The sequence below is a fragment of the Gymnoscopelus braueri genome (genome assembly GCF_963280865.1).
Source record: "Gymnoscopelus braueri genome assembly, chromosome: 4".
Classification (NCBI taxonomy): Eukaryota; Metazoa; Chordata; class Actinopteri; order Myctophiformes; family Myctophidae; genus Gymnoscopelus; species Gymnoscopelus braueri.
Window position 1 is genome coordinate 5047190 of NC_137605.1, and position 13735 is coordinate 5060924.

A 13735-nucleotide genomic window follows, 5' to 3' on the forward strand; every position below is an offset into this window, starting at 1 on the left:
ACTATCGTGCTAATACAAAAAGGAACCTCACGCTGATTTTAAGAGAATGTAGGATTAGAAGATCGAAAAAGAACAGAAAAAGAAAGCACAGCTCATGGTAACTAATGCTCCACTGGCTAAGAGAAACGATCCGTAGATAGTATAAAACAATTAAAAGATCGCTTTTTGAAACGCTTCCGGCTTCCGGTGAAAACGAATGGAATTCTGGGTAATCGAGGACTAAGGAAATTGTATGCAGTGACGGTAGTGACCAGCAGAGGTTGCTAAAAATCGTTAGTTGTGAATTTGCATTGTACAACTTTAAGTAAAACATGTACTTTTTCCACCACTGGTCAATAGTCATAATAATGGTTTACATCTCACACATTAGCACAGAGAGAACAAGAACAACATTATGACAGTCAGTCATAATAGTTCTCCAGTAGGAGACTTGTAGAGACTCCGCCGCTCATCAAATTATTGTCTTAGGAATGAGACAAAAAACTCAAAACCTCCATGAATTCAAGGCTTCATGGGGTGTGGAATTGATAGAAAATAAGTATTTTTTTGGGGTGAACTACTCCTTTAATGTAATTACAAAAGTTTGTACTTCTGTACAATAAAATGTTTGAGTTTTTTTTGGTACTAATTACTACTGTTTAACTTGACAAAGCAGAACACTAAGCTGCAGTTTCATCAATGAAGTTAAGAGAAACATCACTTCTCATCACAGGACTACAACTATTGATTATTTTCTTATTGATTACCTTTTCAATTATTTGAATTATCTATAAACACATTAAAAAAAGAAAACTATTCATTTATTTTTCGCACACCAAACATTTTGATCTACAAGCTCATTGAGCTCATAAATATGCTATTTTTACTATTTTATAAAATGTTTGAATGTTTTTAAAACGTTTCATCTGTAATGACAAACCTAAAATAGAGATTGATTATTAATTGATTATTTTAAGACATTTTCAATCATCGACTACTTTTTTATAATGAATTAAATTGATTAGATTGATTAACTCTCTCACTCCTACCTCTCACAGATCCAGTAGGTGAGTAATGGCACAACTGTTTGTACTTCTGTACAATAAAATGTTTGATTTGTTTTACTGTTTTACTGTTTAACTTGACAAAGCAGAACACTAAGCTGCAGTTTCATCAATGAAGTTAAGAGAAACATCACTTCTCACAGATACCGTAGCCGAGTGTACAAGGCCCATTCCCCCATCCTCCACCACTGTACGAGTATCCTGCACAGTTCCAGTCTTCATGGTTACGAGGCTGTCCACTGGCCCAGTACCTGCAGAGTAAACAACATGATGTGTATTAATCACATCCACTCAGTCTCTCACATACAGTGACTTTGATAGAACGACAATAGAACAAAATGTAAAATGTCTCACTGTGTTGTTGTCAGTGGAGTTCCGTCTATCCAGGTCCAATTTCCAGAAATCCTTTTCAGACCAATGTATGATCCACCCCCAGGGGTCAATCCTCTGATGAATTCCTGATCATTTGTACATGATTGAAACATAATTAATTTTCTCTGATACGTTCTTCACGTTTTCACTATAATCACAGAATGACATCACATGCATGTGATGTCATTCTGTGATTATAGTGAACACATAGTTATGTGTCACCTGGACACACACACACACACACACACACACACACACACACACACACACACACACACACACACACACACACACACACACACACGTTTGTATTACTATACCTGTGATGATATCAACATTTTACCATGCAGATTTTATGAATGCCTTTTTTACCATTTTTAAACCATTCTGAACCCTAATAACCTGAAAGCAGAGAAAAGCTGTCTTAAAGCTCACAACGTGGCCCGCTGTGACACGGTGTGAGCTTGTAGATCTGCTTTTTCTCGGTGTGTGACAGCGACGTGTAACCCCTGTAACCCCTAAATGTGTTAACCTGACTCCACCAGATGGGGGCAGTATTGAGTTCACATGTTCACAAAACCCTAACCCTAACCCCAGCCTGAAGCTTGTCCTAGTTTTAAGCCTATAACTAAAAACTATATGTTTAAACCATAGAACAACCATTTCTCTTGTGAGGACCAGGACAATAGTCCCATAATGTATATTTCTCTCATTTTACTATTTACTATACATGTGGGGACATTTGGCCCTCGAAAGCATAGTAATACAAGAACACACACACACACACACACACACGCGCACGCACACACACACACACACACACACACACACTACTAACCTGTTCTTCTTCACTGTTAATGATCACCAGATCTGCTCCTGTCTTCAGACATAGTTCTCTATGTTCCTCCCAGGTTTTCACTTCAGTAGTCATGTAATAACAGCTGCATCCAAACGTCTTCCATCCACTGGGACAGGACTTGACTAAACATCAAACAGTAGTTTTACTGATGGCTTTTCAATGCACTGATGATCAATTCTAACATGTTGATTAGTTATCACTTAAACCCTATGTCATTCATTGACCGGGGTCCCCCAGGGCTCTATACTATACTAGGACTCCTCCTTTTTTCCCTCTACACCACATCTCTTCACTGAAAATAGCTGATCTACAAGCTCACAACGCTTCACAACCAGGAGTCACCAACATGTCGCAAGACTTGTCCATGTCTGTGGCAATTTCTAGATTTTGATAGTCATTATAAATAAAAATATGTCTTCTCTAAATATTCACAATCTAATATTTACTGAATGTGTACATATTAATCCATTAAGACCGGGAATGCATCTGTGTAATTTTTTGATTTCTTTGGCTATTCAAAAATAGCAGATCTACAAGCTCATCGCGCAGCACCGAGTGCCGCGCTATGAGCTTGTAAATCAGCTTTTTTAGGAAAATCGTGAAAATGTGGGCAAATATTTGAATATATATTTTGAAAGCAAACATGTGTAACTAAAATCTTTGCTTCTAAGGATTATTCAAATGTCTTCTAAATCCTAACAGTTTTTTTGAAAAAACATATGTTGCTATAATATCAGTGGTTCTCTTTTAAATTATATGTATTTGGCCACGGACCCCCATCTCAAAATGTTTTGTTCAAGTAACCCCCCCAGAAGCAAAGATTTGAGTTACAAATGTTCGCTTTAAAAAGTATGTATTCAAAGATTTTCAAAAATGTTAATGATTTTTCAAAAAAATTATATCTACAAGCTCATAGCGCGGCATTGGTGCCGCGCTATGAGCTTGTATATCTATCATTTTTGAATAGCCAAAGAAATCTTAAAATTATTGTGTTTGGTAAAGTGTGGGGATGACATATTACATTCTAGTCATTAATTACCCCACACCCACATCAAAGCACCTTTACATTGTGTGCCCCCCCCCCCCCCACTGGAGGAAGTGGAGAGAATGAAGTCCGTCTTAATCTCGTGGGAAAGTGGAGATATTTTACTAAATGCACGTTTTCTGCCATTAAATGTCAAATGGATATGAAACATGAAACTAGAGCAGTGGTGCTTAACCTTTTCAGGCCGTGACCCCCCCAAAATAATCCTATTTGAACAGGGGACCCCCCACCCTGACAAGCACTTGGATAGTAGTTGAGGCATTACATTCAGGTTGACTCGGTTTCACAGATAAAAATTGTGAAAATAGCCGATCTACAAGCTCACAACACAAAACCTTTCCCCCTTTCTTATATTATTTGAGAATTTGGCCAATGTTTGACCAGTTTTACTAGTATAGTTTGTTGATTACTTTTGATGCAGCAAAGGGTCCTTTTCTTTCTTTCTTTCTTTTTTAGGTATTAAAAAAGGACTTAACCCATTAAAACCGGGAACATATCTGTGTAACCACTTTAACCATTATTTCATACTTTGGCTATTAAGCAAATCAGATCTACAAGCTCATAGCGCGGCACTCGTGAGCTTGTAGATCTGCTATTTTTTTTAAATCTTTGAATATACGTACGTATATTATGTTCTACAAGCTCTACGAGATCTACAAGCTCATAGCGCGGCACTTGGTGCCGCACTATGAGCTTGTAGATCTGCTACTTTTTAAATCGCCAAATAAATATTAAAATGACACAGATAAAGTTCCCGGTGTTATTGGGTTAAAGTTCCTTAAATTGTCACTTCACTGTCATCTGGGGACCCCCCACAATTATGTGAAGTTACCCTCACTTTTAATGTAGTTGCGATGAGTCTCCTCTAGGGCATGGACATGTTCTATGGCTGATGTAGGTTTGCTTTACATACATGTAGCCTACTGCCGCTGGCTATTGTGCACATAGTAAATATTAATATGTATTATTATTGTCTCTGCTGTTCAATGTCCACTATGCAGTGTTGGGCAAGTTACTTTTAAAAAGTAACTAGTTATAGTTACAGTTACTGCTCTCAAAAAAGTAACTTGTTACTTTATTAGTTACTACATTTTAAAAGTAACTAGTAACTAGTTACTTTACTTTACTTTAAAAATAACAACAATAAAAATAAAGGTTTTTGGGTTTTTTTTTTGTGTTTCTGTGGCACAGGAAGAGAAAAGACAACTCCCTATCATTGTAGCAATTATTATGAAATGTAGTGGAACAATAAAACACAAAAGTTATGTTTAGACATTTTGACTGGCATCTTTGGCATCTATATCTTCAGGCATCTATTGTAGCCTCAATAAGTAGTGCACTTGTACAAATGTATTTTTGAGCTCAACTTCCATTTTGGCATATTCAATGTCCAGGTACTTTGAAAACGTCTTTCTGCACTGTGGCCCTGAATTCACTCCTTTCACTGGTATATGGCTGACTAGTTGCCTGAAGGCAACAGACTCAACCGTTGCAATGGGCAGCATCTCCTCAATAAAAAGGAGGAAGTCCGCACACTGTTATCAAGCTCCAAGAAACTAACTTTTTCTATTTATTTATGCAACGTTTCGACCTTCTAGGTCTTCATCAGGAAAATATTATAATATTTGCCTGATTTGCCGTTGCATAAATAATAAAAGTGAGTTTCTTGGAGCTTGAGAACAGTGTGCGGACTTCCTCCTTCTTTTTCTTGATTATTCCTTGATGTCCAGCACCTGGCCCAAATACAGGCGTGGGATGTGCACACCTTCTCTTTGAACAGCATCTCCTCAATAACATACCTGGCAATCAAACGGTTTAGTTGATTCTGGGTGACACTGGCGATTTAAAAAAAAAAAACGATTTTTGTCTGTTTAGCTGGTGTTGCTCCATCTGGATCACTGCTGGTTGTAGAGACGGTGGGGTCTTTGGGAACCACTTTTATAGCCCCATGTACTTTAGATGCTTCAGCAGATTGGCATTGCTGTTATTGGATGTGGATAATGCTTTCTGTCCTGCACAGAGTTTACATTTAACAGTAATATTTTTTGCATCTTTTATCCCTGCATATTAAAAATAGTGGTCTAAATCGCCAAGTTGTGAAGCTGCTGCTGCTGTCGTTTTCCATTGTGTGTGTGTGTGTGTGTGTGTGTGTGTGTGTGTGTGTGTGTGTGTGTGTGTGTGTGTGTGTGTGTGTGTGTGTGTGTGTGTGTGTGTGTGTGTGTGTGTGTTTTATTTAATATTTTATTAGGCAAAAAAATGTAAAACAGCACAGTTACATTTAAAATACTTTGTCTAACAGGTCCGTTCATAAAAGTCCTTGCGGACTTGTTTCCAATGAGGGCCTTGGTGTGGTGCCGGTGACCGCGTTGCCGTGTGTGTGTTAGCAAGCGTTTGTGTGTCTGTGTATTTACCCATAAGACAAGACCCGCCCAACTCTGTCTCTGATTGGCTTAACCTGAAATTTTACCCCGTGTTAACCAATCATCGTCCTCTCTAGCACTTTCACTTTTTCATCATGTTAGAGTGAGAGGGACCGCTATATCCAGCCTGCTGGCTGCTGTGGGCTCCCTGCCTGTTAAATGACAGGCAGAGAGAGGAAGGCTGCTCCGCAGAAAACAGTCCATTTGGATCACATAACGTAACGCAAGTAACGTACCCATTTAAATCACAGTAACTCTAACGGCGTTACTGAATGGGAAAAGGTAACGCGTTACGTTATTAGCTACCGCAAATAGTAGTTGCGTTACGTACGTAACGCGTTAGTCCCAACACTGCCACTATGGAATTCTAATTTTGAGAAACTGTCCACCACAAGCTGCCATATTGTGTGAATATGTTGTGAGCTTGTAGATCTGCTATGTTCACTGTACTGTATGTACTGTACACCTAGTATGACTTCTCCAGAAAATAGACGGTAGGGTTCAAGTGGTTAATAAAAGTATTCAGGGATAAAGGAGGGTAAACCTATTTATTATTATTTGATTATTATTAAAAATATATCTTTTATATAAATCTCTTTTAGTATTTCAAACTTTAATGCTGCGTTCGCACTGGCAGATACAAAAGATAAGATGCAAAGCTACACAGCATATTTGCATCTTTGTGTCTGAAGTTGAAACCAGCTCAACTTTTTTGTATCTTTGTTTCTGTTGTATCTTTTGTAGCAGCTATAAACGTCAGATGTATCTTTGTATCTTCATGTCTCTGGCTTCCATTGAAAATGAATGGTAGACTGTATCTTTGTAGCTACCAGTGTGAACTCAGCATTAATGCCATTCACACTTCCCTGACAATAATTAAAATATCAATAATAATAGACTAATACATTTTCCTTCAGAAAGGTTTGTGATCTCTCTAAACCTGCTTTACCTGCACACAGGTATTTGGTCTTCCATTGGTCTCTGTCCAGGGTCATGTTGTCAAAGCTGGTCTGGCATTGGTCTCTCTCCAGGGTCACGTTGTCAAAGCTGGTCTTCCATTGGTCTCTCTCCAGGGTGATGTTGTCATAGCTGGTCTTCCATTGGTCTCTCTCCAGGGTCATGTTTGTCTGTAACTGCTTAATGGCTGAATTATCTGTAAAGCACCAAAATGGGACAATAGACAAAGACTCAGCTGTTTTTAAAGTTAAGATGCAATCAGGCATCTTTGTGGAAAAGAAGCTTTGAGAAGAAAACTGCCGGCAGCATCATGATAGGCTACCGGCAGCGTCATGATGTTGCTTGCATATTCTGAGTGTAACTTGCGAGAGAGAGAGAGACAGGGCTGTATTAGCCATTGGGCCGCCGGGGCCGTGGCCCAGGGGCCCTAGGCTCTCAGGGGCCCTTCGGGGGAACTGGGCCGCCGGGCGGCCATCGACAATTTACTAAAATGAAATGTATAGGTTAATCAAATATCAAATGTGTGGGCGGGGCCCCTCCTCTGTATTTACAGCAGTGATTCTCGCTGGGTTTGAGGCCCTGACAAGGGCTCCTGGGGCCCTGACAAGGGTTCCTGGGGCCCTTCAAGGGCTCCTGGGCTCTGGGCCTGGGCTCCATATATGATGGAATATGATTAAGGATTTCATATCATACACACCATACCTGTAACTTTCACTAGCCCCCCCCCTAAAGAATATGCGGCCCCGTGCGGGGGTTAATCCGTCCCTGGAGAGAGAGAGAGAGATGGTTGAGTGTGGTAGAGCAACATAGACCGTGTTTTTTTTGATGGGGGCAGGGGGGGGGGGGTAAAGCAAGCATGCTTCAATAGTGTGAGAGAGACCGTTGTAATGGATATTTTAGAATACCAATCATTACTGTTCTATCTAGAGGTTTAAACTCACAGCAGGGGTATCACAGCTCATGTTGCTGTCATTAAGCAACATCTGTTCCACTGTCTATTTACACACTATTCTCTTTCTAGCTGGTTCAGCAATACCATTGATGTTGTCCATAAGTGGCTGGGATGGATGCAACTGTCGTGTAGCTGGGCAAAGGCTGCTGCGCAACCGGCACTTCAGGCAAACTCTCGCCCCTTGTCCGTAAGGCGATGCAGGGGGCTGGCAATGGAGGCAAAGTCACGCACGAAACGCCAGTAGTAGGAGCAGGGGCCTAACAAACTGTGTACGCCGTGATGTTTTGGGAACCGGACAATTTTTGAATGCCTCCACTTTGGCAGGATCACTAGACAGGCCTTCTGGTCCCACATGGCCCAAGTACTTGGTCTCACGCTGTAAGAGGTTGCACTTTCTAGGGTTGAGCCGCAGTCCTGCCTCCCGGATGGCGGTGAAAACCTGGCGCAGGTTCTCCAGTGCCTGCTCGGAAAAAATGGGGTAACCACGTTGTGTATAATAGCGCACATCTGCGGCATATGCACCCAGTATCTCACTTTCTTTTCGGCGTCGGTGGGCCAGCCTGCACATGGATGGATGGATGCTATATTGTTAACTCTCATCATCACCAATGCCTAGTCTGCATGCTTACTGTCATATCTCATCTGGGTAGCAAGTACTGTACTCGACTTTTCCGCAAAAAATGGGACATGTGAGAACTTCTCTCCTAAGGCCTATGCCGGCAGCTTATGTTAATTGTTTACCGAAAATGTAACGGTATCCATATCTGAATATAGCTTAAACATTTTTTTTTCTGTGCCCAACATTTGTCAAAACAGAGAAAACTAGAAAAAGTGTTCCCCGGAGCATAGGTCTACGCCAGGTCAGGTAGGTTAGTGTGGGCCAGCAATGTTCGCCAATCAGGCTGGAACGTGAAAAATCGGACGGATCCGTCTTGATCACTTGACTAAAGAGATCATATGTACCGATTTGCGTGATGTTTGGACAACATCTGTAGGAGTAATATAAAAAAAGTCGGTCTCCTGGTGGCGCTATAATAGGGCAATGTTGAAAGGGTGGCATTTGTTCTTCAACATAGCGCGAATGTGCGTGCAATGTTTCACCACAATGCGTTCATGATTTGCGGCGTTTTGTTCAAAACGGGACAGTCCTGCAAACTTTAGATGTCAGTATTAGCCAATCAGGATGGAATATGAAAACTCAAACAGATCCCTCTTGATCACATGACTATAGAGATCATGTGTACCGATTTGCGTGAAATTTGGATGAAATCTGAAGGAGTAATATACAAAAATGTGTTTCACATAAGTTAGCCTCCTGGTTGCGCAAAGAATTGCGAAAAATGTGTAAAATGCAGGGCAAAGGTTTTTCCTTCTTTTTTTTACCTCTAGGGAGTGCACATGCAAAGTTTTACACAGATCAGTGCAGTTATATGTAAAAACATGAATTGGCCTATTATAGCGTCACCATGTGGCTGATTAGAAAAATCAATGTGGTATTTCTTCCTCGGCCTAGTCATCGTCATAACCTTTATTTATTTAAACGCGAAGTACAGTGAGGGGCAGGCCCTCATTTTAAATGTAGTCGAGATACAGAACATATATAATAATGTTGGACAAAATCTCAAAAAATGTGTTTTGCAAAAAGCGGCCTCCTGGTGGCGCTATAACAGGCCCATGTGAAAGAATTGGGGCGGAGGTTCTGAATTGGCATCCAGGGAGTGTGTGTGCACAGTTTCACTGCGATCAAGCCAACAGTTTCGGAGATTAACTGTTCACAGACGGACACACACGAGCGTGCGCGCGGACGGACGGACAGGTTGCAAAACATAGTCTCGGCCATGCCTTTCGGCCTGGCGGAGACAATAATGTCCAACTACCAATTCTGCTACAGCTTATGTTGCTGCTACTTTATTAATTACTACAACAAATACATACTATATTTATGAAATATTGCAATAAATAAAATACATTGTTATGAAACTTGACTTACAGAGATAGAGTGGGACAGCAATGCTGAGGAGAGCTAGAACAGCACAAAGCAATACAACACCGACTCCACCCCGCTTGTACCGTCTCATGCCTGGAGGACACACACACACACACACACACACACACACACACACACACACACACACACACACACACACACACACACACACACACACACACACACACACACACACACACACACACAGAGAGAGAGAGTGAAAAAGCCAAAGAGTGAGAACAGTTACAATATTTGAACCACTTGTTTAAACATGTCAAATGTATTCAATGATGTATGTTGTGTAGAGATGCACCGATTGAAAAATCCTTGGCCTATACCGATTACGTTTTTTTTTTAAGTCTGACCTGCCGATACCGGTTTTACCGATAGCGATTTTCTATTTTCTAACTAGATTTTTTTCAGGCTGAGTACAAGTACTTAATTGTGTGTATTTGCCAATACAGAGTACCAATAAGGTAAACCAGGAAAAGAACACTTATGCCATATCATAGTAGTACAATATCCAAAATCACAGACGATATCCAGTCTAATATCATGATATGGCTATAATATTGATGCCCTAACTATGCAACGAAAGGCCTAAAGTCATTACAAAAACAAGAAGAATTTTAAAAAGAATACTACTGTAGCCTTTATCATTATATATATATATATATATATATATATATATATATATATATATATATATATATATATATATATATATATATATATATATATATATATATATATATATTTGTTGTGCCATTGCTGTCATGGCTGTCACTGTTATAGAGCTGCATGATTTTGGCAAAACTTATTATGGGTCCATATTGAGATCAGTTATTGAAATTATTATTTATTAAAAATTGTAATATTTTTTAACAAACAAAATCTAATCTTAATGGAAAATTATTTTCTTATTTGAACTAAAAGCAAAAATAAATAAATACAGTTTTCCCATTCAGACACATAGCAGGACATGTCATTAAGGGCGGCTGTGGCTCAGGAGGTAGAGCAGGTCGTCCATTGATCCGTGGGTCGGCGGTTCGAATCCCAACTCCTCCTGTCCACATGTCGAAGTGTCCTTGGGCAAGACACTGAACCCTACATTGCCTCCAATGATTCGGTCGGCGCTAGCTTGCCACCATTGGTGTGTGAATGTGGGAAAAGTGGGGACGCTGGCGTCGACTGTTCGCCGCTCCACCTCCCAATGCCCCCCCCTGTATGAATGAATGAACCATTGTAAAGCGCTTTGAGTAAGTTTGAGTACTTAGAAAAGCGCCATATAAATGCAATTCATTATTATTATTATTATTATGTCTGCATTTAATTGTTTTCAAGGTGAGAAATTTACCTTATGTCACTCTAGTCCAGGTAAGGGGGGTAGCACTTGCTATGCATCCCATGTGTATAACGCATTATACACATACTTATAAGGCATTGTAATGCTGATCATAATCCGTTATAATCACATTTATAAGAGCTTGTAAATAATCATAATGCTTTATAACCATAACCACGAAACATTATAAAGCTTAATATAATGACTTATAAGTTCAAGTATAAATGGATTGTATTATGCTTATAACACGTGATGATTACAGTTATACATATTCATAACAACGTATAATGCAATCATAACACATTATACAATATGTTATAAAGACTTAATGTAAAGTATTATAATACTTCATAATTGCTCCCCACTTTGTAAAACTTGCTACAGTATGCAACCCAAAATTAATTCTCATAGTTATAATCCATTATAATGCATTATAAGTAATAATAAGGCATTATAACAGCGATTAAAATGCTTTATGACAGTGAGTATAAGGCATTTTAGACATTATAATACAGCACTATTAAATTATCTTAAAGTAACAAATGGCCACTTATAATAACTTATGATCATAGTGTAATGCATTATAACAGTAATTATAATACATTATTACAGTGATTTAAAGGCGATAAAAATGTAATAATAACATCTTATAAAATGATCATAATGTTACAAACTTTATAATAACTTATAATCACAGTATAATGCATTATAAGTGATAATAAGGCATTATAAACGTGATAATAAAGCCTCATCAAATGATCATAAAGTAACAAATGACCGCTTATAATAACTTATAATCGTAGTATAATGCATTATAATAATGCATTATAATAATTATGACACATTATAACAGTGATAATAAAGCATTATCAATTGATTATAATGGATTATAACGATGAGAAATAATTTGGGATGCATAGCAATTGTTCCCAGTTTGGCAGCAATTATGAAGTATTATAACACTTGATAAGTATAAGTCATGAGTATTTATGAGCTCTTATAAATCTGATTATACAGGGTTATGAGAAGATTATAATGCCTTATAAGTATGTTCATGATGCACTATATACACATAGGATGCATTGCAAGTGCTACCGATATTTTTTACATTAACCACAAGCATCCCATTTCTGAGGAGGACTAAAGCCAAAAATAGCAGATCTACAAGCTCACACGCTTGTAGATTTGCTATTTGTTTTAACCTCTGACTGTTACACTACTCTCTGTTGCTCAGTGGACTTTGTTAAACTTTCGGACGAGTCTTAACAGGCTTTAATAGGCTACAGCTGGATAGATGACAAGACGTCTCTAGGCACATGAATTAAACCAGTGGTGACAGTGAGTCAAGGCATTGACTAGGCTATAACTGCGAGCTGCATTATGGAATATAATATATTCCATAATATATATATATATATATATTTAATATATGTATCCTTATATTTCAAAGGTAATCAGCACCATCTGTGGGCCTCTCTTGCAATTGTTTACTGAGTCGACTCGCACGACTTTGATCATCATGCTGTTGCTGCGCAGTGCCAACGCAGTATCAATTTGACCGGCATAAAATCGGAATTTATGACCGTGACCGGCCGAGCACCGATCCAGCCGGTTTGACCTAAAACCCGATTAATCGGTGCATCTCTAATGTTGTGATTTGTAATTTTAGTAACATCTCTTACCAGACTGCAGTATCTTCTGTGGATCTTCCTCCTTCTTGGGCTCAATACTTTCATAGGTGTCATCGTCTATCTGCTGGAGGTCAAGGTTGTCATAAGGACCCTCAGCCATTTCTACCTTTATGACTCTAATTCCTCTTGCAGGTACTTGGTCCACCTCTTAACAAACTGAACAAAATAGAGGAGCGGTCCCTCTTTTATGTCTGTGCCTCTCTTCCGCTTTAATTTTTTGTTTGTTCTGCCCCTCACTTTAAAAAATGCAGATGTTTAGCTTACAACACTGATGACAACACATCTTTTTCTGTGTTGTAACAATTACCGACCACCGGCAACACGCAACACACAACACGCAACACCATGGCAAATAATGAGGTTACAGACTCTAGTCTAGAGTGTCATTTGTTTTATAATGGACCACAATGGAAACAAACTTTAGCATTTTTTGTGTTTGATCTATTTTGGCACTTTTAATTAGTGATACTGTGCTTTTAATGGTTGCAACTTAAGTATTCTATTCTATTATTATATCTATAAGGATGGATTATGAAAAATCTGACAGATCCGTCTTGATCACATGACTATAGAGATGCTGTGTACCGATTTGCGTGATGATTGGATTACACACACACACACACACACGCACGCACGCACGCACGCACGCACGCACGCACGCACACACACACACACACACACACACACACACACACACACACACACACACACACACACACACACACACACACACACACACACACACACACACACACACACACACACACACACACACACACACACACACGGACGGACGGACGGACGGACGGACGGACGGACGGACGGACGGGGTGCAAAACATAGTCTTGGCCATACCTTCGGCCTGGCGGAGACAAAAAGAAAGAAGGATTGACGGACGGACGGATGGACGGAGATAGTGTCACAAATGAGTACGGAGGAGGACCCAAAAGCAGGCGACAGGAAGCAGAACTAGTAAACTTAAAGTGTTTATTAACTAAAACAGAGGATATTCCAAATATGGGCAAAACAAGGGCAGGTAACAGGACTCTCAAATGCATTCACAG

At 39.4% G+C, this 13735-nt stretch overlaps 1 protein-coding gene across 1 annotated transcript; it reads right to left on the reverse strand.

Moving 5' to 3' along the window:
• Positions 1 to 319: 319 nt before the first annotated feature.
• LOC308084455 (uncharacterized protein) lies at positions 320 to 12811 on the reverse strand. The gene is made up of 6 exons (XM_080427120.1): positions 12663 to 12811; positions 9639 to 9728; positions 6689 to 6892; positions 2254 to 2396; positions 1398 to 1501; positions 320 to 1294 (listed from the first exon to the last, which is right to left on the reverse strand). The coding sequence occupies exons 1-6, from the start codon at positions 12769 to 12771 to the stop codon at positions 1174 to 1176; spliced, it is 771 nt and encodes a 256-aa protein (XP_080283246.1). The 5' UTR covers positions 12772 to 12811; the 3' UTR covers positions 320 to 1173.
• Positions 12812 to 13735: the final 924 nt, after the last annotated feature.

Bases quoted from the DNA above. Each gene is read 5' to 3' on its own strand.
- LOC308084455 (XM_080427120.1), bottom strand. From the start codon at position 12,771: ATGGCTGAGGGTCCTTATGACAACCTTGACCTCCAGCAGATAGACGAT. The intron at 1,502-2,253 runs GTTAGTAGTGTG...ACAAATGATCAG, and splicing joins TTAACAGTGAAGAAGAACAG to GAATTCATCAGAGGATTGAC. The intron at 1,295-1,397 runs GTGAGACATTTT...TTTACTCTGCAG, and splicing joins ACTCCACTGACAACAACACA to GTACTGGGCCAGTGGACAGC.